The sequence below is a fragment of the Neolamprologus multifasciatus genome, chromosome 13 (genome assembly GCF_963576455.1).
Source record: "Neolamprologus multifasciatus chromosome 13, fNeoMul1.2, whole genome shotgun sequence".
NCBI lineage: Eukaryota > Metazoa > Chordata > Actinopteri > Cichliformes > Cichlidae > Neolamprologus > Neolamprologus multifasciatus.
The window spans coordinates 34,501,721-34,524,912 of NC_140451.1; the positions used below are offsets into that span (position 1 = coordinate 34,501,721).

Below are 23,192 nucleotides of genomic sequence, written 5' to 3' on the forward strand. Positions count from 1 at the left end.
CAGTAATGGTAAAGCTATGGGTAACTAATATCAGGCCCATCAGCAGGCTGAGTGTGTTTAGATCTTTCGTTTGTGTTTCCGTATGTTTTGTCTCAAACATAAGGGTTAGGGTTAGATTTCACATGTAAAATTAGGATTGCATTGTACGTAAACGATGACAAAGGCCTGTTGTATTCTGTTTTTAAGCTGGGTAAATCATGACAGCAGTTTGGGATGACCAGTTCATCCCAAACCAGCTTGATGGGGTTTAAGTCTGGAGACTGTGCTGGATGCTCCATGTTTACAAGCTCACCATCTTGTTCTTTTTTCCTGAGGTAGTTTTGGCACAGCCTGGTCTTGTGTTTAGGTCATTATCTTGCTGTAGGATGGACCCCTGACCAACTAGGTGCATACCAGAGGGTCCTGCACGGCACTGCAGAATGCCGTGGTAGCTGGGCAGGGTGGTAGGTTCAGGGTGCCTCTCACTCTGTAGAAGTCACTGACCCTGGATCAGCAAACAGCCCGAGACCATCACACTTCCTCCTCCATGTTTGACAGTCGATGCCACACACTGTGGAACCGTCTTTTCATCTTCTCCACGGCGTACAAAGATCCTGTGTGATGAACCAAAGAGTTCAAATGTTGATTCCTCCATAATACCTTCTTCCTGTTGTCCTGTGAGCCGCCTATCAAGCTGTTAACTCTCCGAAACTTGGCCTGTGATTCAGTTGTGTCTCTGGGTCCGCTAGACCCTCTGCTAGATCCAGAGACCCAGGAAACTGTGCTCACTGACACCTTGACTTTCTTTGCAATTTCTCTGTGGGACAGACCTACATTTTTATGATGGTCTGTTGTCTTCCATCGTTAATGGCCTTTTTCTCGTTATTTCTGTAGCAACACACTACTTTCTGCACTACAATACCGTCCAGCTGATGCTCACGAGGGTATGGTGTGGTGTTCCAACACTGCTTTAATGCAGACAGAGGGGGAAGTAATCCAGAAAAGTTGGAACACCTTTCAAAGGTTTGGCCTTTTGTATAATTCTGAAATGTACATTATTTTCCAGTTTTGGATAACCTTACCTTTTTTAACCTCTGTCAGTTCACCACTCACCTTTTTACCACTTCCAGCTGTTCATTGGAATTGAACAACCTGAAATAGATAAATACTGATAAATACTGGAAGAATGGGGGGTGTTCTGAAACTTTTGACCGCTAGTGTGTGTGATAACGTCAGTGTCACCGATTAACGTCTCTCCTTCCTCTCTTCCTGTTTTAAAGATAAACGTCACGGTCAGCGCTGACACGCGCTCCTCTGCATGAACACGGAGCCTCTGCAGCCACCTGATCACAGCTGATTTCTTTAACGTGTTTCACATAAACAGGATGTGAGTCAGTCACGTGGTTCTGACCCGCGACATCTCCGAGATGAATGCTGGAGATCGTCATCGCTGCTGTTGGAGGAAGCGGAGTCTTTACTCCGCCCCCTTACCTGTGAGGGTCACTCATTGGCTGAAACTGTGTAAGACGCTCTAGTCTGAAATCGGTGACGTTTTATTGATTACCTCCTGTGTGACGTCAGAGCCCTTGTACTTGGGTCGTTAGGGTTGTGTGTGTCACTCACAGGTGCTCAAGAGCACTCTGGCACGGACTGTGATGGCGCGGGGAGCCCACTGGACGGCGCTGCAGCACCTGAACAGGAAGCAGCGGCTCTGAAACCCGAGCCTCCTCAGGCTCCTGCTCCCCCACCCCCCCGCTCCTCCAGGCGAAGCGCGCGCTGCCAGAGCAGGCGGAGTCGGAAACGCGCATGCTCGTCGGTCCGTCCGTCTGCAGCTCCGCGGCTCATCTCGCTCCTCTCTCGGCCACTTCTACTCCTTCGGCCCGCAGCGAAGCGGGGGATCTTCGGCCTGTGGACCGGCAGATCCGGCGGACAGCTCGGCGGGGACAGACCCAGCTCGGCTCGGCGCGTCTCGGCGGTGAAAACCCGGACGGAGGCCCGCAGTGTGCGCGGAGCCTCCCGCAGGCCTCCGGCCCCACTCCCGCTTTTCTCCCGGAAAATGGACGGCTTCGCCGGTAGTTTGGGTGAGTCCGGCCGCCGCGCGAGCCCCAAGCAGCGCCCTCTCTCCTGTCCGTGCTGCCGCGGGGTGGCGGGAGCCGCACGCGCCTGTGGCGGCTTTACACGTGTCACTGGTGTATTTATCAAAGACTATGCACCGCCCCTCCGGCATCTGCAGGGCCACAAAACCAACGGCCTCCTCCGAAGGAGGCTCTGCAGAACCGGACCTCCTGCAGGAGACCTCCGGAGGGGGGTGAGAGCCAAGACGGGCTCAGAAATGTACATTCGGCTTTGTTTCAACCGCAGGGCCGCAAACCACAATTTAGACACCGCACTGTGTGTGTGTGTGTGCGCGTGTGTGTGTGTACACACGCGTGGACTCTGATCTGCGGAACAAAGACTCAGGAAATGACTTATTGATTCACTCCTCACACCTCGGTGTGTGTGTGTGTGTGTGCGTTAGAGTTACATACATTTAAGCTCAGCTGTTCAGATTTACTCAGGAAATGAAGTTTAGTGTTTCTTTATTAACATTAAAACAGTGGAGTTGAACCTTTCAGGGTTTCGTATTTGTTCATGTAACCATGTGTGAGGACGGGGGTCCGTGCACAGGCACTGCAGGTTACTGGTCTTACTCGCTCCTCCTGGGCTCCGTGGGTGCTGGGAGCAGGTCCTGCTGGGTCTGTTTCTCTCTCAGTCCAGTCATAGGCCATCTTCCTGCCGTGGCGCTTTCCTGCCTCAGGAAGCTGAAGGAAGGTCAGGAGGATGTGTGCTTCAGTGCAAACACGAAGGCGTCTGCGTTTTGTTGTTTCTGGCTGAACATGGCTCTGAAATCCTGAGCGTGATTATTTAGTGTGATTGTGAAAGAATAACAGAGAACTTGGCTCAGAGCTCAAAGCTGCTTTCTGCATATGTGCTGTGAGGCGCACCTCTGCTAGGGGCGAAAGGAGCGCCAAACCACCGCCGAGCCCCACGCTTTGAGCACGCTCAGACTGGCTGAGTGTTTCAATAAGAACCATCTTCAAGTTCGGGTTTGAAGGAAGCTCGATGAAACGATGCGTCTGGTTTAAGTTCATTTTGAAGTGTGTGTCGTGGTGCTGGTGCGAAGGGTGAGCTTTGCTCTCCGTGTCTGGTGTTTTCTGTCATGTGATCTTTGAAGGTCGCACTGTGCTGTCGTTTCCCGGTGAACATCAGTTTCTACCTGCTGCATTGAGGTGGTAAAGTTCATTATTACACTTCTGTTCGATCATCTCAGAGGACGATCGCGCACTGACCTCCGCGCTGCTCCATATTTCTTCTCTAACATTAGAGAAGAAATACATTTGTTTCAGAAGCTTTTTCTTTGAGCTCATGTCCAAACCAAACGTGCCCTCTCTGTGCTCGCTCCAGGAGGTTGACCATCCTGCACTCGACCTGGAGCTGATCTCAGCTGATCTGTTTATTTGAAGATGGATGAAGAGCCTCGTGATCATAACCTGAAGCGTACAGGTGTTTCCCCCAAAAGTTGATTCTGTTCATCTGGATGTTCTCAGTTCATCTGCACAAAGACTGAAACCAGCACCACTGAATGAATGGGCTGGGAGGTCAGTTTATGATCATTAGTATGCAATATGCTCTTCCTTCAGTGCTGCTGGTTTCAGTCTTTGTGCAAATGTCCTGTTTATAAGGTCGGGGACGCTTGCAGTCAGCTGAGACTGAAGGAGTCACCTGATGATGACGAAACGTTTCTCCCACTGAGAACGTCTAGATGAACAGGATCAACTTTTGGGGAAACACCTGTACGCTTCAGGTTATGATCACGAGGCTCTTCGTCCATCTTCAAATAAACAGATCAGCTGAGTTTGACTGCCCTCCTCCAGGTCGAGTGCAAGACGGTCAGCCTCCGGGAGCGAGCGCAGAGAGGGTGCGTTTGGTTTCTCTTTTTTTCTTTGCACAGTCGAGGAGCGTATCAGGTCACATTTCACTGCGTGTTATACCTGCATAACCGTGCACGTGACAAATAAAGAATCTTGGATCTTGATTGTTTATACACGAGTCTGAGGTCATGGAGTTTTGGGGGGGGGGCGTCCTAGAGCAGAAGCGTCAGTGTTGTTGGCTGAATCCCTAACGTGGCTGAAGTGATCCTCACAGACGTAGATTTTCTGCTTCATTGGAATCCCAAACATGTTCGACCTCCATTTTTCCCACAATGGGTCAGTGTGTTGTTGCTTGGCGTGTCATTCAACGTGCTGCTTTTGCATTGGTGGCTGAGTAGATGAGGCTGGAACAGCAATCATGGTGAGATGGTCGTCCTGAATTCACAAATCTGACTTTTCTCCCGCCGAAGCGTTGCTCGCGGGTTTTTACAGCGGCCGCCTGCGAGCAGCTCTCCTGCCCCAGTCGCCATTTAAACTGGATCCAAACCTTCCTGTTTGCTGTGTGTTCACTTCCTGCTTCCGTGTCTCTGTAGATGACAGTATGTCCGGCGCCAGTGTATCGGACGTCAACGACCGTCTGTCCTCTCTTGAGCTTCGTGTCCAGCAGCAGGAGGACGAGCTGACAGTGATGAAAGCGGCGCTCGCCGACGTCCTTCGTCGCCTTGCTGCCTCTGAAGACTCGGCGGCCTCTGCGAGCAAGAAGCAGCACGGTGGGAAGGGTGAGTGTGTTTGTGAAAACTTTATGTGTGGAGATGTGAAATTAGCCCGTAAGACTTTTTAATCTGCAGTCTTGTGTCGTGTCCTGCAGGTGGAGCTGCACTGCGTGAAGCCTACTCCATGTCCTGCATCGCCAACGGAGGCACATCCGCACGTAAGAGAGACTCCACCTCCGTCACCAGGAAGGAGACTGTGTCGTCTGCTGCCAAGAGGTAAAAACGCTGCAACATGTGCAAGCGGATGCCAGGAACACAGATTTATGTCAGGTCACACCTAGGAATGGGTATCGTTTAGGTTTTCCCCGATACCGGTGCCAAACAGGTATCGGTTTTTGGACAAAGTTTTTGAACTTTGTCCAAAAACCTCTCATGTTTAACTGTTTTCCACTTTTTCTTTGGTCATTTTAGCCTTTTTGTCCAGGGTGAAGGGAGTATCTGCCATCAAACAAGAAGACAGCCGCATGTAGCTATGATGGTGTTTGCTAGTTCACCTTACATGCATTAATGTAATAACGTGGTTAGCCTACTCAACGTAAATTACACACGAACAACATTAAGCTACTCACACAGAGAAGAATGGCTGCTGCTGCATCATCATCCTCATCATTTCTGCTACACTGGCAGGGCTAGGGGCCAGGACTCTCCTCTTCGGGTTTTTGGGGGATGTTGCTAACTCCGGGTCCGATAACAGGCACCACACCCGCAGTAGATGCGCTCGGTGTGAGGTCTCGCAGCAAGCTATCAAATACGGCGCATTTCTCGGCTTTTAAAAAAAACGCTATGCGTCACCAGGTGTTTCATCAGATTTGAGGTGTTACCTCCTTTGACAGTATCACAGTATCAGCTTAAAGCACTTGTTGCAGCTGCTGAGTTTGCATCTTTTGCTGTGAAGTACAGCCAGACTTTTGACCGCTTCGCCCTGGGCGTTTTTAATCTGTAGCTCTGCTCTAAAAGAACGTACGTACCTGTACCCGCCTACTATCCTCGGAAACGTAAAATGATTGGCTAGAATCCAAAGTGTATCACATCTCAGGGAAATAAAGCACCGAAATGTGCGCTGCTTTTCAGTCTGGTTACTACCGTTTATGTCAGATCCGGTGCCATCATGGCCTAACCCTAACTGGTACCCATCCCTAGTCATACCACAGTTTATGACGTGACCTGTATGCTTGCTCCAGAGCGCCCGCTCACCTGAAGGTACCTGAAGACTTGCTGATAGATCGAGTCAGTGAGCAGCTGCAGACAACCAATAGAACCAGATTAGAACCTCAATAGAATGCCTGTTTGATCTGTCATCAGTAGAACTACAACAGAACCGTAGTGGAACCAGCAGAACCTCAGCACGCTGTTTCTCATGCTACTGGTTTTTCCACAGTGGTGCAGACAAGAAGGATGGTCAGCGTTCTCAGATGGCGGAGATCCAGGAACACGAGGAGATTGCTCACCATACAAACCCATCCCCCGTCCCCTTCTCCCCCAACCCTCCCCCAACCACTCCCACTCCCCAGATGCAACAGAGACCACCTGTTTCCTCTGAGAGCAGTAAAGGCCACGCCCCTCCTAAAAGGTTTCATTTTGTGATTTGTCGGTTTGGCTTCACTGCCCGCTTGTGACGTCACTGTTCCGATGTCACTCTGTCCGTAGCTACTAACCCTGACACACCGTCCTGCTCTGCTCCACCTACACTCGAATCACCTGACCAGCATGGACAGGTGTTGCTGATCAGCTGATTTGACGTTTATGCTAATAAGTAGGGCTGTTCGATGAAAACGTCTATCATTTCATATCACGCTATCGTTTGTTTCGAGGTGTCGCAAAATAAACTGTTTACGTTTATTTTTTCATGGTTTTGTTTTTCACTGTAGAATTTCTCTCGTTCTCTTATATTTAATATAACCTCACTACGGACAGGCAAGCGACTGTTTTTATGCTTTGTCGTTACAACAACGGTAAAACCATCGCGTGGCTCCGCCATCCGCTTGTTTATTTTCCACGTAAACCTTTCACAATAAAGCTGAAGATCCTGTTGAGATTTTTTAAAATAAACTGAATTACGTGAAGTAGTATGCAGAGTGTTTACGGACAAGAAGCTAAAAAGAGCCGTCAGGTGCTAAAAAATAAACCTTAGAACACGCCGTGTAATAAATACTCACAAAGAAAATCGTGGCCGTTTGAACTTATGTAACTCTCGACTCCAGGTACTCGACATGTAGCTGAAAACACTTCACGAAAGTCGAGTTGCCCGAGATTCACAGAATTTACAGAAAATGTAAAAATTTTGTGATACATATCGTTGCCGGGACGATAGACGTCTTATATTGAGATATGAGAATCACACATCCGTACTAATAAGCAGGTAGAAAAAAGTCACGATGACTTTAAGTTTGCTTTTTATGTTTAAATGGTAGAAAAGTTTCCTGAGTGCAGATCAGGAACTGAAACCCAGAGACCCTCGGTGCTCTGTGGGATCTTTCAGGTGATGCTAGTTTCCAGAGATCTGATTGGTCAGTAGGTGTTCATTTTGTATCTGTTGCTTTCTAATCTCAAAGTGTTCACAAAGCTTTATTCATAACCACAAAGCCTGCTTCTTAGTACTGACCTTTGATCTCTGACGTGGTAAGGACTGTGTGTCTTTCGGAGCAGTGACCTTTGACTCTGCCTGGCTCCTCTTTAGTCTCTGCTGCTTGTTTTAATATGATTACTAACGTGATCTCATCCCAGCTTTATCCCAGGACCTCCTCTTTTTAACTCCTCCTCCTCCTCCTGCAGGCCTCATGCAGCCTGGGTCTTGAGTTTCTGATGTATCCCAGCTCTAACCTCTCTGCGAGTTGTATGTTTGACTTTGTCCCTCTGGCTCTTTGAAGGAGGAGGTGTTTGGTCTCTGACGACTGATCGGTCTGGATCGCCGTCTCATAGAAATTCATTGAAAACACTAAAACATCAGATGAGAAACTTCAAAAGTTAAATTTAAAATCCAGGAAAATAAAACTTCAGATCTACAAACGACTCAGAGATTCTTCCTCCTCCTCCTGCTTACAAGCTGAACCCCGATTAGTACTGCAATGCTCACTGTGTGCGTGTGTGTTCAGGGGCCCCAGCGTGAAGCGGTCCTCAGGGATGGAGCGCTCTCAGAGCAGCACCTGGGACACTTCAGATGAAAACAGGAACAAACTGGTGAAAGCTGCGTCCACCTCCAAACTGCTGGCCAAGGTGGTGAAGAACACCGAGAGGTACAGACGCACACGCAGTACACACAAAGCATGCGCGCGGTACAGGCGTTGTTTTGTGGACTGTCAGCCTTCGTGTGTTTATATTGACAAATTGTTTTCTTTCAGGCACAGAGATCCTGTCATGAGCCAAGGTAAACACACACATCTTCATCATCATCATCGTGTGTAGAAATGGACAGAAAGCCTCAGAGACGTTTCAAAGCGTTCTTGTCTTTGAGGCCGTGCTGCTGCTGTTTGTGTTGTCTTTTGTTGGTGTTTCTCAGTGATCGTGTCTTTGTCTCAAACCAGCCAAAATCTCGACTCGAGAGAAAAACAACCAAGCTGGTAAGTCGTAACGATCTGTCGGAGCAAGCTAACGGTCTAATGTGCTAGCGGCTGCTGTATGAGCGCTCCCCGTTTCTGCACCAATCGCAGCTCTCTCTCTTGCTCTCTCACACTCTGCTTGATGCTGCCAGTCTCGCTCGCACACCTGCTCTTACGCCTTCAGACTGTTCAGGTGATATCATATCTGTGTTTGACTCCCTGACATCATTTACCCCCATATGAGGTGAAAAAGTAATAAAATAAATGTATTCACACTCCCAATCAGACAAATCACCCACCGCACACAAACGCGTGCCCGAGCTGCCTCACCTGCACAGCTTTAAAGCCTCAGTTTCTTCACCTTCTTGCTTTTTTTCTTCTTCTTAAATCAGCAGCACCTTTCAGATCTTGGCCTGTTTCACCTCTGCTAACAACTTGACAGAATATCTGTAAACCAAATCTGCTTCAATGCCGATATTTATTTGCCAAATCAATAAAAACGAGACCATTAGACTCTGACAGGATTAGCTTTGCACTTTGGGATTTATGCTTTGGGGTTGGGCTGTCGTGCTAGTCTGAGGAATGTCTGTCTAATGTTTCAGAGGGGAATATTAAGATGTTCATGCGTGGTCGACCGATCACCATGTTCATCCCTTCAGACGTGGAGAACTACAACGACATTCGGACTGAACTTCCTCCAGAAAGACTGAAGCTGGCGTGGGTGTATCCTTCACCTGGGACACGGGAGCGCTCTTACACTTAGCAGTGATAAATATTGGCCGCTTTGATAAAACAGGTGTTATGCAGTGAAACACTTTTCTGAAACGGATGTGTAAAAGCTCAGAGTAAATGCAGAAGTTCAGGAGAGACCACAGGTGTGTCAGGTCAGTGTTATTTGTGTATATCAGTAAAACCAAAGTCTAAGCATCAGCAGGTCACAGCCTTCAGAGATCTTCATGCATCCCTCAGCTGCTCTGTTGTGAATGTCACTACATCTCCAGCTGTTGTCCAGGTGTTTCCTTGACTTCGTGCAGGTACGGTTACCGGGGAAGAGACTGCAGAGCAAACATCTACCTCCTTCCAACCGGAGAGATCGTTTACTTCATTGCGTCGGTCGTGGTTCTGTTTAACTACGAGGAGCGGACTCAGAGACATTACCTCGGACACAACGAGTGCGTCAAATGGTGAGAACGAGCTCCGTAGTACTTGCTGCTCTCCTATTGGCTGTTTGAGGCGACAGATGAGTGAGCTGCTCTCTTTGTTTCTGTCAGCCTGGCCATCCATCCCGATAAAATCCGGATTGCCACGGGACAGCTCGCAGGAGTGGACAAAGATGGACGGGTAAGAACACATACCACGTTTTTAAGGTCAACTTTCAGGCGAAAGGAAAATATAAATACGAGTCGAAAACCGAGGCTAACAGGAGAGCTGATGATGGATAGAACTTTTTAAATAAATGAATAAAAACAATTAAGTGTGCTGTCCCTCTCAGGCTCAAGTTCATGTCTGGGACAGCGTCAGTCTGGCCAAGCTCCACGTCATAGGTGAGGGAACGTTTGAACGAGGCGTCGGCTCCCTGGCTTTCTCCAAAGCTGTAAGTATCAGCCAGGTGCACCACGGGAGCTGTAGTTCTCACATCCTGCAGCTGTATGCATCATCAACCTTGCTGTGTCTCTCAGGATTATGGTCAGCACCTGAGTGTGATTGATGACAGTAACGACCACATGTTGACAGTCTGGGATTGGCAGAAGAAGTCAAAGATAGCAGAGATCAAGGTGAGCCCACGTTTTTGTTACTGCACCGGTTTTTACCGGTTCCAACGTGTTCTACCTGTGCTCAAATGCTGTGTTTTTGCAGACCACCAATGATGTGGTCCTGGTTGTGGAGTTCCACCCGACGGACCAAAACACCATTGTCACCTGCGGGAAGTCCCACATCTTTTTCTGGAGCTGGAATGGGAACGCGCTTGCTCGTAAACAGGGAATCTTTGGGGTGAGTTTCTGCAGTTTAACTGTAACAGTGCTCATCACTGATTTAACACTCATAGATTCACGATCGGCACCTGTGATTGACAAAAAAGACCCATCAAATGTGTTGCCAAATTGCGGCTTCAAGCTGTGCTGAGCTTTGATGGTGGGGAAGAAGATGGTGCACCGGGGGAGGTCGGTATTTAACACCGTATGGTTTAAATGGGACAGACTGACCCTGAGACGGGGGTCTGTAACAGTATGTCAGATTTAAATGCCTGGGTCAGTACTAGCAGCTGCTGTCCAAATAAAGTTTAGACTATTTGAAATAAAACCAAAATACAAACTTGCACTTGGTGTACGTGCAAATACCAGAACGTGTCCAGTTTCGTGTACGAAGGCTTTTAGAACAATGAAAATAAAGATGTTTGCCTGATGCCTGCGCTATCAGCCACACCGATGGCGCTGGGTGTCATGGCACGCCGTCTCTTGGTTCTGCAGTGTTTATCTAAGTGCTGCGTTTGACACTTTGAGACTGTTAGTTCTCTCTGAGACCTGTGCAGTGAGCCGTGGGGTGCCTCAGGGCTCTGTACTTGGACCATTGCCGTTTTCTCTGTGTCTGCTGCCTCTTGGTGTTCTTTTAATGTAACCTTTCATTGTTACGCATTGTTACCTGCAGCTTTATGTTCCTTTAACCCAGTGGTTCCCAAACTTTTTTTGCTAGGCCCCCCTTTGTTTTACAAGAAAAATATTTGCTTTGTGCTGAGGTGTCTAAATTAGAATCTTGTCTATCTGTAATTAAGGGCGGGTTATCAGATAACTTCCTGCTTCTAAATACTGATAAGACAGAGTTGATGGTCACTGGACCACAAAAATTTCAATAAGTGTCCTAAAATTTCATCTTGAAAATTGATGGCTATGCCATAAATTGCAGGGACAAGATTTAAAAGCTTGGGTGTGTGGTTCGACATGGTGCTCTCCTTCGAGTCTCATGTAAAAGAGATAACAAAGACTTTTATCATTTAAGGAACATTGCCAAAATCAGACAAGTTTGATCAAGCGACACTGCAGAGCTTCTTCTCCATGCATTTGTGTCTTCATGTATCGATTATTGTAACGCTTTCCTTTCTGGGCTTCCAAAGAAAAGTTTTAGAAGTTTACAGATGGTGCAAAATGCAGCTGCTCGCATTTTAACGAAAACTGTACCCCTGTACTGAGATCTCTTCATTGGCTACCTTGTCAGGTTCGAGCAGATTTTAAGGCCCTGCTGCTCACCTACAAGGCTTTAAATGGTGTGGCACCTTCATACCTCTCCGACCTTTCACCCCTTTATGTTCCACCCCCTGCTCTACGATCTCAGGACTCTGGCTTCTAAAGGTTCCTAGGGACAGAAAAAAACAATTGGAGAGCTTTTTCTTTTCGTGCCCCGTTTCTGTGGAACAGCCTCCCTCAAGATATGAGGCAGGCTGCTCTGAAGACCCGCTTGTTCACCCTCTCCTACATGTCTTAATTCTGTGCCATTTAGTTTTTAAATTCTTATCTTTTTAACTTTAATTGCTATGTGTCACTTTTATTTATCTATCTTTTTATTTTCAAATAGCTGTACAGCCCTTTGATTGAAAGCTCTTTATAAATAGAGTTATTATTACTATTATTATTACCAACACAATATGGTAAATGGCCTGTATTTGCTTTACGCGCTTTACTTGGTCCTAAGGACCCCAAAGCGCTTCACACTATACTGAGGGTGTAGATTTGGTTTAGGCGTTGGTGGGGACGGATGATTCAACCACCGAACTCCGCCCCGTTTCTTATTTTTCCTTTTTGTCTTTGCTTCTTGATTTAAAAAAAAAAAGGAGAAATATACTTGCCTACATATGCTATTCTACCTGCTTTTAAACAATTTAAAATTACAATTCATAGTTTTATATGTGAATTATATAATGTTAAGTTACTATTAAACAAATGACTGACTAAAGTATTTTAGGCTTTAGTTTATTTCAACCATATTCCACATAAATCAGGTATCATACAAAAATAAAAATAGCTTCAAATACAGTCATGACAATAAAAGAATATGACTTTAAGGACTTAACAACATTACTTCAGTTACACCAACATCTCTGACACATTAGCACTAAGGGAACACTGAATGACCTGCTGGTTTTGTCCATAAAACTACTCGTCTAAGATTAACACAAAGTCAAAGATCTCTCAGCAAAATTATGCAACATTTTAGGCACTATACAAACATGACTGATGAGTCACTCAGTAATGTTTGTAGGATGAGTGCATTTTTAAAACAAGTTGTGCAAACTGCACTACAAGGTGGAATATTTGCAAAATCATGATGATATTTTGTCTCAAAAATTAACCCTATGAATATGTCAGTGCCATTAGGATGAAATCATTGTGTCACCAACATTTTAATGTTAGACATATAATTTTAACAGCCTCTGTAAACTAATATCCTGGCTGCTCGAGGCTCCGTTTTCTGACAGTTTCAATCAAAATGAGAAATGCTGCTCTGAGACTGAGAGAACTAATAGTGCTGCTGTTGTGCAGTTAGTTTCCAAAACACGTTATTCGTGGTTACATACAATTTTAAAATGATGTTGCCAAAGCCTAGCATAGCTGTAACGTTATTGTGACACATTTTATGAGTGAACTTGACTTTAAGCGACTTACAGGTTTCTTTGAAAAACACTTTCTTATATCCAGCTTCTTCCTCTTTGCTGCCGTCCTCCTCTCCTCCTCGCAGCAGGTTTGCCGCTGCTAAAACTAAACAGAGCTCCCTGAAAAGCTCAGCCAATCACATTGGCCATATTTGTCACATGACGTAGGACTCCAGTAGAGGACGTAATTTAACTTTCTGCACCGCTGGGTGAATGAGACGTTGACAGATCGTTTTTTTTCTTTTTATCGGGTTGTTTTTCTTTACTCGAGGAGATCAAATTATTGTTGGGGACAATTTAATAATCGCTGAATATTGGTGGGGACATGTCCCTTTTGTCCATGCCAAATCTACGCCCATGCACTATACACAATCATCCACCCATTCAAACACTGGTGATGGCAGCTACATTGTAGCCACAGCCACCCTGGGGCGCACTGACAGAGGCGAGGCTGCCGGACACTGGCGCCACCGGGCCCTCTGACCACCACCAGTAGGCAACGGGTTAAGTGTCTTGCCCAAGGACACAACGGGGCCGGGGCTCGAACCGGCAACCTTCCGATTACAAGACGAACGCCCAACTCTTGAGCCACGATTGCCCCAATAAACAATAAACGGTGGGTACAGGTGATCTGAATGGACAGCTAGCAGTGGTTTCATGACTGTTGGTCTCTGATCTCAAACTGAAGCTGCACTAAAAGTGTTTCGTTTTTTGTTCCAGCAAGAAGTCTTCAGCTGTCTGTGGTTACACAGCAGAGCAGACGCGGTGTAGACGCAGAGAGGCTGAAGGCGCTCCGAGCTGATTAGAGGCGGGGTTTGTGCAGTGACGCCCAGCAGGGGCTGAAAACACTGCAGTTTAAGCAGTGATGGTTGTTCGGCGTGGTTGTGCCAGTTTGGATTCAGAAGTCTCTGTGACCTCACTAATTCACTTCTTTGACCACAACTTAAGATTTTCTTTTCCAGCGATGGCAAAATGTCACACGCGCCTCACTCGATGGATAAAATACAGTTGTCATTGCAGAGGTTAAAGGTGAATCTGGAGCGTGAGAGAGGGAAACTGTAAGCAGCGTGTAGTCAGAGGCATACAACCACGAGCTGGTGATGCTGCCTGCTGAGCTGAACGAGCTGTACGTGACGACAGGAAGTGAGTACGTGATTAAATGTTTGGATCTGGAGCAAAGACAGACGGACCCCCGGGTGTGAAAAGTCGGACCCCTGTTTCTCTGCTGGTTTCACTTACGGTGGCGTAATCCCAGTGAGCTGATAAACAGATTCTGCAGCAGACGAAGTGAAAGGAGTCAAAAAAGTGATCATGGTGAACGCTTCCTCTGTTTGCTCTTAGAGGAAAAATCAGGAGAACAGGAAGCTCCACCCGGCTGAGGACAGAAAGAAAACCCTTTATCACAAAATTAAACAGATGATATGAAGGTGGTATTTCTGCAGCAGATCCCCTGAAACAGCTGCTGAGTCCAGAAAACACAAAAGCATCTAGCCACGAAAACACAGCAGAAACATCGAGCTTATTAAACTTGCACCTACACACTTTTTACTTGATTTAAATCAAAGATTTTTCTCAGCTTTTTGTCTTTAGAGGAAGCCCGGGTCCTTCTTTGAACTCACTCCAGCGCTCCTCTCCTGCTTTCTCCTGTTTTTTAGAAATACGAAAAGCCAAAGTTCATCCAGTGCCTGGCGTTTCTGAGTACCGGAGACATCGTCACTGGAGATTCTGGAGGAAGGCTGCTGGTCTGGACCAGGAGCGCCACGGAGAACCCGGCCGGGAAGGGGCCTCGAGGTATCGGGGGTGGGGTTGTTCACGGTGTTTTGCATAAAGATCGTGCAGGTGTGTGCCATGGGGCAGCCGCAGAGCAGAGAAACAAACAAGCCGAGGCGCTGTGAGGGAAACGACGTGCATATTTTCATCCTGAGTAAAACGCCATTCGCCTTGTTAATGAAATAAGCTCGTCTGTTTAATGAGTTTGCATTGGTATCCGCCCTGAAGCGTTTCCCTGCACGAGACAGATCCCGACAGGTTTTACAGCTTCAGAGTTCGATGCTAAAGCAAACGACAGTCTCGCTGATTTTAAGGTCACAGAAAATGTCAGAGTGAAGAGTTTGATTTAAACCGACCAGAACCAGCAGCTCCAGAGTCCTGTAAGCAACCGACTACAGAAAAACCACAGAACAACAACAGGGTGTGTGTGTTGGCCCAGTTTCAGTAATGGTTTTTGTCATGTTGTTAAACTGGTTTTTAGAGACGTGATGCCAGGGATTAAATGATTTTCTACTGAAATTCTACTCTGAGCGCTTTTTTTCTGAGAACGGGACAAAAGACAGTGAAAGTGGAGCTGGATTTTTACCCCTCGGCAGCACGTTGGTGCACACAAGCAACAGGAAACTTGGTTTTTGGAGGAAATCTGCAGGAACAGGAAGTGTCTTCATTATGATCTGCTGCCTCCTGCTGGTTGTTTTGTGAGCTGCTCTGTAAAAAGAGTGCAGGAACTAAACCCATTTAAAGCAGTTTGTTTTCATCTACATGAACGTTACACGTTGGTGCTTCCTGTAGGAACATCAGCAGCAACATACTTTCTGACTTCCTGTGTAAACATGAAGGACCAACATGTACCGCTTGCACTTCCGTGGGAGCAGTGAAGACAGAAAAGTCCCTGAGCAGAAATCTGTGTCGGGACACCTTAAACATGATTGGACGAGACATCGCACATGATCAGAGTTTCAGATTAATAAATGTGGGAAAACATTTGAGGTGCGTGACGCGGTCACGGCTAAAACATAACTTTTCTGTTCATTCAGAGGTCACTTTGAACACTTGGTCACGTGACCCCCAGAGGACGTGTCACAGCCGAACGATGCGTTTCTCAGATTTAGGAACAGCCACGTCCTGTTTCAACTTTCAGAGTTAAAAAAAAAATAAATCCTTTAATCAAAGCTTAGTTTTTTGTTTGATAACTCACCTCTGTGTGTGTGTGTGTGTCTACGCAGCCTTTCGGATCCTTCATCATGTCGATGGTCACGAGGGAAGTGTTTTCTGTATGTGTGAGATGAGGAGCGGCATGCTGCTGACTGGAGGAAAAAAAGACCAAAAAATCATCCTGTGGGACCACGAACTGCAACGTGACCGCGAGATCGAGGTCTCGCAGCACACACGCACACCTCAATGAAACTCAACTGTGATGACATCATCTCTGCCGTCAATCTCCACAAATCTAAAGTGTCAGCCACGTGACTGAGGCTACGCGTTTGATCCCCACAGGTCCCAGATCAATACGGAACCATCAGAGCGGTGTCTGAGGGGAAGGGGGACGAGTTTCTGGTCGGGACGTCGCGTAACTTCATCCTGAGAGGAACTTTCAACGATGGCTTCCTGGTTGAGGTCCAGGTAAGTAAAACGCCTCCGGGAAGTGACGACAGACCAGGAACAGGAGGTCACATGATCGCATGGCGTCACTGACCAGAAAACTTCAGTACCTCTGTGTTGTGATGTGTTCAGGGCCACACAGACGAGCTGTGGGGGTTGGCGGCTCACCCGTCCAAAGACCTGTTTCTGACATGCGCTCAGGACCGGCTCGTCTGCCTCTGGAACTCGAGCGATCACAGTCTGCTGTGGAGTCGCACGCTGGATGAAAAGGTGCGTGGTGACGGGGAGGCAATTTATTGATAATTTATCGATTGGTCATTGGTGATCGCATGTTTCTCCTCCTCAGGAACACGGACACTGTGCAGACTTCCATCCAAGTGGCGCTGTGGTCGCCATAGGAACGCGATCAGGAAAGTCAGTACAGAGTTTTGTTTTGTTTTTTTCTACCTGAACTCAAAGATGCTTTCCTTGTAAGTCTGACCTTTGACCTCTGGTCCCTGTCAGGTGGTACGTTCTGGATGCTGAAACCAACGACCTGGTGGGGATTCACACCGATGGGAACGAGCAGCTGTCAGTGATGCGCTTCTCCATTGGTGGGTGGAGCTACGTTGTTCACGGGCTGTGGCTGGAACACGCTGTGTGCCTCACAGATGTCTGGAGGTCGCCAGCTTTCGGCTGACCTCAGAGCGTCTTTATCTGTTTGCTAATAATGGGCAGCCCTCTTGGTGTGATATGTTACTGTGTAACGGCTTCCAGTAGTAAATAAATTTAAGAGATTTCTGAGAATGTAGGCTGTCATTGATGTGGTTGCTAGGTGACAAGAGCAGATGTTTGTGATGCTGTACAGAGCTCCACCTTGTATGCGGTGTCAGCCACAGGACACAGCCCCTGAACATGGACACTCATTAAACTGAAGATCATAACGGTGTTATGAGAGAACTACAAATCTCAGCATGCACCTCTCTATCTCTCTCTGCAGATGGAAGCATGCTGGCTGTCGGATCTCACGATAACTTTATTTACCTTTACAACGTCTCTGAACAAGGACGCAAATACAGCCGATACGGGAAGTGCACGGTGAGTCAAAAAACCAATTGCAGCTTAGTGAACACCTGTCTGCCCCTGTTGCATCCGTTAGTTTGTTCAGTTTGCCCCAAAACGTTAAATCTGTTCATCTGGACTTTGTGTTTTCAGTGGGAGAAATGTTTCTTCATCATGCAGGTGAATTACTTGGATAAGTAACGAAACGTTTTGGTATCAGTTAACAAGCTTCGGGCGTTTTTCTCACTGATATTAGGCTGCTCGTCTTGGCAGAATTGGTAACGTTTGTTTTGGTTGGTTTCTTGGCACAGACCCAGCTTGTAAGCATAGTTTACAAATATTCTACTGCTGAGGGCAGACTTTAGGAAGGCCATTCCAGAAGCTTAATGTTAGCCTGCTTTGTCCAAAATCACTTCTGATGTGTGTTTGTGATCATTGTTGTGCTAGAACACACGGCTATGTCCAAGCTTCAACTTGATTTGAGGAAAAGTCTAAGAAGGTTGTCGTCCTTCTGTGTTCCATCCACTTTGTGCAATGTGCCAGAGCCACGGGCGTGGTAGTTAGGGTTGGGCAATATGTAAAAATTTTACAAACGACAATCATCAGTCCAATAATCAACGATGGGCGATTGTAATCATGCACGGACTGATTTGCGCCTTTACAACACAGAAATTTTAACATCTTTAACCTGCTCAACCCATCTGGAGCGCAGAATGAACAAACTTTGGACAAACTACCCAAAATGCGAGACATTTCAGAGATTTTGACTGACTCTGCGCTCCAGATGGGTTAATTGTCAATCGCGTTATTCGTGATGACAGCGTGTTAACGCTAACAGCGCTAAAAATACATAAATAAATAAAGTCACCAATTTGGGATGAAAGAGGTAAACCTAAGAATGTAACCAAAGTGGTGTGCCACTTGTGCAGATGTAAAATGCGAGCAAAGTACTCAAACCTGACTAACTTGCATGAGGATGTCCGTGTCCACCATCCGGCTGAGTATGCTAGGCTATCACCAGCTTCTGCAGCTCCATCAACAAGCTTTTGGGTGCTCTCTGAGGAGGGGGCAGTTGCTCTCAAATGAAAGAGGGTGCTGTTAAAACAGCGCTATTATCATCTTTTTTTTTCTTTTGACTGCTTCTATTCGCTCCATTATTATTATCAAATTTACTCATGGACAAATGAATAAATTGCCAGTGCTGGGAAGGTTACTTTTAAAATGTACTCCACTACAGATTACATGCCCCAAAATGTATTCTGTAACGTATTCCGTTACGTTACTCAATGAGAGTAACGTATTCTGAATACTTTGGATTACGTAATATATTATCATCTTTTTACAACTACATGAATGTACTATTGCTGTGATTTATTACTGTTACTGAAGGTTACTCTCCATACCAACACCAACTAGATGTTTCAATCTTAATATAAATGAGTAACAGTAGGTGGACATTAGGTATGGCTGCACTTTTTGCAGTGTCTTAATACTTACAACTGGACTACACTGTCCATAAGGCTACATTCTTTAGGGCTATGCTTGTAACACTCTGCCTATTGCCTTCATATTAAATAAATTTTAAAAATATCTCTTTACGCCATTATGCGGGCTGCAAGTAGGGGTGACATGGGCCGCGAGATTGAGACACAGACATTAGAGCCTCTTAATGCGTGTTTTGTTTGGGTTTCCACCAGTGTGGAATTACCAATAATAGAAAGACAATAGCCTAACATATGAAACTGGAAAAGACCGCCGTGTAATCCATTTATTTCTGCAAAGTAACTGTATTCTGAATACCACCTTTTTAAACGGTAACTGTAATGGGATACAGTTACTCATATTTTGTATTTTAAATGCATAATGCCTGTACATGTATTCTGTTACTCCCCAACACTGTAAATCGCCCATGTAATAACGTCGATGGGCTCAGCATATCGTCGATAGCCAATATGTTAGTCCAATCGCCCAACCCTAATGGTACTATGTGCTTGGCAATTGGTTCAGAGTTCTTAGGTTTGAAAGCCTCACCTCACCTCCAAACGTAACTTTAATGGTAGATGGTAATTTCACATATGCAAGTTATGATAAGAGGCGAACCTGAGAGGAGAGGTCTCTGAAGCGGGATTTATGGTCCCGCAAACGTGTCCATCCATGTCCCACTCGGTTGGACAGAGAGGAGGAGAGGAGTCCTCCAAGATCCTAACCGTCCGTTCGACAAAGCGGATGACATAAGCGACTGCCTAATGTTGATTGGTTGCAAGTGGGCTGGAAAAGAGCAGAGACCAACTGAACGGGAGAACTGCAGTAAAAACACTTCGAAGATAATAAAATGTAGCATGACAAGCACAGACAACAGTGACACTTTTCATTGTTTTTTACACTATGTTTCACTTTAACTCTTTGTGTGTCATAACTCTACTCTCCTTTGCGGCTCATGGAGCAACAACAATACGAGCAAGAGTGGCCCTTGTGTTTGCTCTCCTTAACTACAAATTCCACTTTAGAAGATTGAATGTAGCTCCTCTGTGGGTTAAACTTGGAAACACTTGTGGTGGTGCTCAGGTGTGTTCATGAGTTACCTAAATGTTTCAACAGGGACATTCGAGCTACATCACCCACCTGGACTGGTCACCTGACAACAACTTCATCATGTCCAACTCTGGAGACTACGAGATCCTCTACTGTGAGTACCTTCTCATCATAGGCTCTGGCACTACAGTACTGTGTACTGTTATCACAGAGTACTGTAATACTGCAGTATTTTGTTGGTGTACAGTGACAGATGTCTGTTTTCAGGGGACGTTCCAAACGCTTGTAAATATATCAGAAATCGTTCAGAGTGTAAAGACATCGACTGGGCGACTTACACCTGCGTCCTGGGATATCATGTGTTTGGTCAGTACAATGGGAGAGTGTGTGTGTGTGTGTGTGTGTGTGTGTGTGTGTGTGTGTGTGTGTGTGTGTGTTAGGGTGTTTATTCTGAAGATGTTTACACTTCCCTGACTGTTGAATCAGGACAACTTTCTTTACTCTGAAATTCTGTCTGCCTATCTCAGGTGTTTGGCCAGAGGGTTCAGACGGCACCGACATCAATGCTCTGATCAGGTCCCACAACAGGAAGGTGATCGCTCTGGCTGACGACTTCTGTAAAGTTCACCTGTTCGCCTACCCATGCTCCACCTTCAAGGTGACACACATAAAAACACACACTTGAAAATGCTCATCGTCAAACTGCATGTGTTTCCAAAAGCGTCTCTTTAAACGTTGCTGTGAGGACACATAAGCAGCTCCTCAAAACTTTAAACTGAAATGGTTTCAAAGGCTTACTTTATAAATGCGGACCGGAGGGTGTGTTCCAACTAGAGGAGGATCAAACTCCTCAACCTCCCTGGGAAAGTCTATGCCAGGCTGCTGGAAAGGCGAGTCTGTCCGTTAGTCGAACCTCAAATACAGGAGGAACAATGCAGTTTTACTCGGTCCTGGTCGCGGAACACTGGACCAGCTCTTTATCCTCTCAAGGATACTCGAGGGTGCATGGGAGTTCCCCCAACCAGTCTACATGTGTTTTGTGGACTTGAAGGCATTCGACCGTGTCCCTCGGAGTGCCCTGTGGGAAGTACTTCTGGCGTATGGGGTGTCTGGCCCATTGCTACAGGCCATTCAATCCTTATACAACGGTTGCAGGAGTTTGGTACACATAGGCAGCAATAAGTTGGAGTCGTTCCTGCTGGGTGATGGTCTCCGCCAGGGCTGCCGTTTGTCACCGATTGTGGTCATAATTTTTATGGACAGAATTTCTAGGCGTAGCCAAGTGGCGGAAGGCTTTCATTTGGGTGGCCTCAAAACCTCATTTCTGCTTTTCGCAGATGCCCACTCCGGGTCAGGGATGAGTTACTCAAACTCCTCCACTCCGGGGCAGTATCTCGAGGTCTTGTTCACGAGTGACGGGTGAAGGGAGCGGGAGATCGACAGACGGATTGGTGCAGTGGCTGCAGTCCGTCTTGGTGAAGAGAGAGCTGAGTATAAAACGAAGCTCTCAATTTACTGATCTATGTCCCTACCCTCACCTATGGTCACGAGATCTGAGTAATGACTGAAAGAACAAGATCGTGGATACAGTTGTTGGAAATGAGCTTCCTCCCAACGGCGGCTGCCCTCGCCCTTAGAGTGAGGAGGGGCTCAGAGTAGAGCCGCTGCTCCTCCACATCAAAAGGAGCCAGTTGAGTTGGTTCGGGCATCTGACAAGGATGTCTCCTGGGCTTCTCTGCTTAGGCTGCTGCCCTGTGACCCGGCCCTCGCATAAGCGGAAGAAGATGGATGGATGGTTTCAAAGACTGAGATCTGAGTTGAGAGCAGCCATCTGATCAGAGATCCCAGGACCTCCCTCTCTTCTCCTCCTCTAACTGTTCTGGTGGGACACCGAGTTGTTCCCAAGCCAGCCGAGAGGTTTAATCTGTTCAGTGTCCTTGGTTTGTTCTGACATCTGCTTCCAGTCAGACACAAACACCTCAACTACCTGGCGCTCCAGAAGTGTCCTGCTGATTGGTCAATCAGCAGTCTTGAAGCTGCAGCTCCATGCAGCCGCCACAACGATGATGCTATGCAGCATGGCCCATGCTGCATAGCATGTAAACTCATTTTCTATAAAAGTAAACTTTATCTTGAAGTGGATCCTGAGAAACCTCTCGCAGGTAAACCAAAGCAGGTCTGCAGTGCACATGTGAACCCCCGTACACATTGGATATTAGATAATTGGGGTATGGTAAATGGACTGATTCTTGTATATAGCTTTTCTACTCTCCCGGAGTACTCAAAGCCACATTCACACATATTCTCACAAGCACTTGCTCTACACTGACTGCTTTCTAACTACATTCACACACATATTCTGATGGATGCATCAGAGAGCTACTTGGGGTTAGTATCTTGCCCATGCAGACTGGGGAAGGCAGGGATCGAACAACTAACCTTCCGATCAGCAGCTGACCTGCTCCACCGGGTGGCTGTAGCTCAGGTACAGCCACCCAGCTGTTCCTAATAAATTGCTGAGTGTTGATTAGAGGTAAAAGGGATTGGGTGTGACTATTCTAAATGTCAGTGTCATCAGCTCTGTTAATAAAGTTTTTGTCTGCAGGCCCCCAGCCATAAGTACAGCGCTCACAGTAGTCATGTGACCAACGTGGCCTTCCTGTATGACGACAGTTACCTCATCTCGACGGGCGGGAAGGACACCAGCATAATGCAGTGGCGTTTGGTTGAGAAGTCTTCGCTGTCCCTCAATGACAGCATCATCTCTAACTCTACCCCCCGCCGAGTTGAGCCTGTATTCGCACCACCCCCTCCCACTGGAACCACCCACTCGCAGGAACCAAACCCTCCTCCGACAGCCAATGGGACTCAGGAACCCTCCCCTGAAACCCCGCCTCCTACACAATTAGTTCCACCCTCATCAGAGCTAACACCACCCTATTCTGAGTCAACCCCGCCTCCCTCAGACAGCACGGTGAGCCTGAAGGACAGTCTGGAGCCCAGTGATGACACGGCTACGCCCAGCGACGAGGGGCTGCCCCCTCTGACCCCGCCATCGTAGACTGTTTGTGTGTCTTTGTGGGGACCAGGCACACTTGTGCTCCGAGTGAGGATGGCTTTGCAAACGAAGAGATTCTGTTGGGTTTTATGATGCTTCAGTTCAGTTTAAGGTTATAGTTCAGCATGTTAATGGGACGTTTAATACGATAGAAACTTCCAGAGGATGTCATTGTCTCTGATTTACTTCAGAATAAACCTCCACTTTTCACACAGTCAGAAACCAGAGAAATGGGACAGTTCAAAAAGCTGCCTGAGAGTCTGATTTCAGTTTTCTTCAGCCTCGCAGTGGTTAGTGATAAATAATCTGAACATCCATGATTCACAGGAGCTACTCACAGTGGGTTCA

General features: G+C 46.8%; 1 protein-coding gene across 3 annotated transcripts in view; it reads left to right on the forward strand.

The window, feature by feature from the left end:
* The first annotated feature begins 1,734 nt into the window (after positions 1–1,734).
* eml4 (EMAP like 4) overlaps positions 1,735–23,192 on the forward strand; it is a 22,708-nt gene continuing 1,250 nt past the window's right edge. The window contains exons 1-24 of one of the 3 annotated variants that reach the window (XM_085181918.1): positions 1,742–2,060; positions 4,484–4,669; positions 4,759–4,879; positions 6,042–6,233; positions 7,756–7,896; positions 8,002–8,027; positions 8,185–8,220; positions 8,802–8,922; positions 9,234–9,383; positions 9,471–9,540; positions 9,692–9,793; positions 9,879–9,974; positions 10,057–10,191; positions 14,497–14,632; positions 15,838–15,986; positions 16,109–16,234; positions 16,346–16,483; positions 16,560–16,627; positions 16,718–16,806; positions 17,193–17,290; positions 19,853–19,940; positions 20,054–20,152; positions 20,314–20,444; positions 22,392–23,192. The exon at positions 22,392–23,192 is cut by the window's right edge and continues 1,250 nt beyond it. In XM_085181918.1, coding sequence (XP_085038044.1) covers positions 2,036–2,060; positions 4,484–4,669; positions 4,759–4,879; positions 6,042–6,233; positions 7,756–7,896; positions 8,002–8,027; positions 8,185–8,220; positions 8,802–8,922; positions 9,234–9,383; positions 9,471–9,540; positions 9,692–9,793; positions 9,879–9,974; positions 10,057–10,191; positions 14,497–14,632; positions 15,838–15,986; positions 16,109–16,234; positions 16,346–16,483; positions 16,560–16,627; positions 16,718–16,806; positions 17,193–17,290; positions 19,853–19,940; positions 20,054–20,152; positions 20,314–20,444; positions 22,392–22,847 — 2,979 coding nt within the window. In that variant the 5' untranslated portion in view covers positions 1,742–2,035 and the 3' untranslated portion in view covers positions 22,848–23,192. Of the gene's footprint in view, positions 2,061–4,483; positions 4,670–4,758; positions 4,880–6,041; positions 6,234–7,755; positions 7,897–8,001; positions 8,028–8,184; positions 8,221–8,801; positions 8,923–9,233; positions 9,384–9,470; positions 9,541–9,691; positions 9,794–9,878; positions 9,975–10,056; positions 10,192–14,496; positions 14,633–15,837; positions 15,987–16,108; positions 16,235–16,345; positions 16,484–16,559; positions 16,628–16,717; positions 16,807–17,192; positions 17,291–19,852; positions 19,941–20,053; positions 20,153–20,313; positions 20,445–22,391 lie in introns of all 3 variants that reach the window. The other 2 variants (XM_085181919.1, XM_085181920.1) reach the window with 2 other exon arrangements.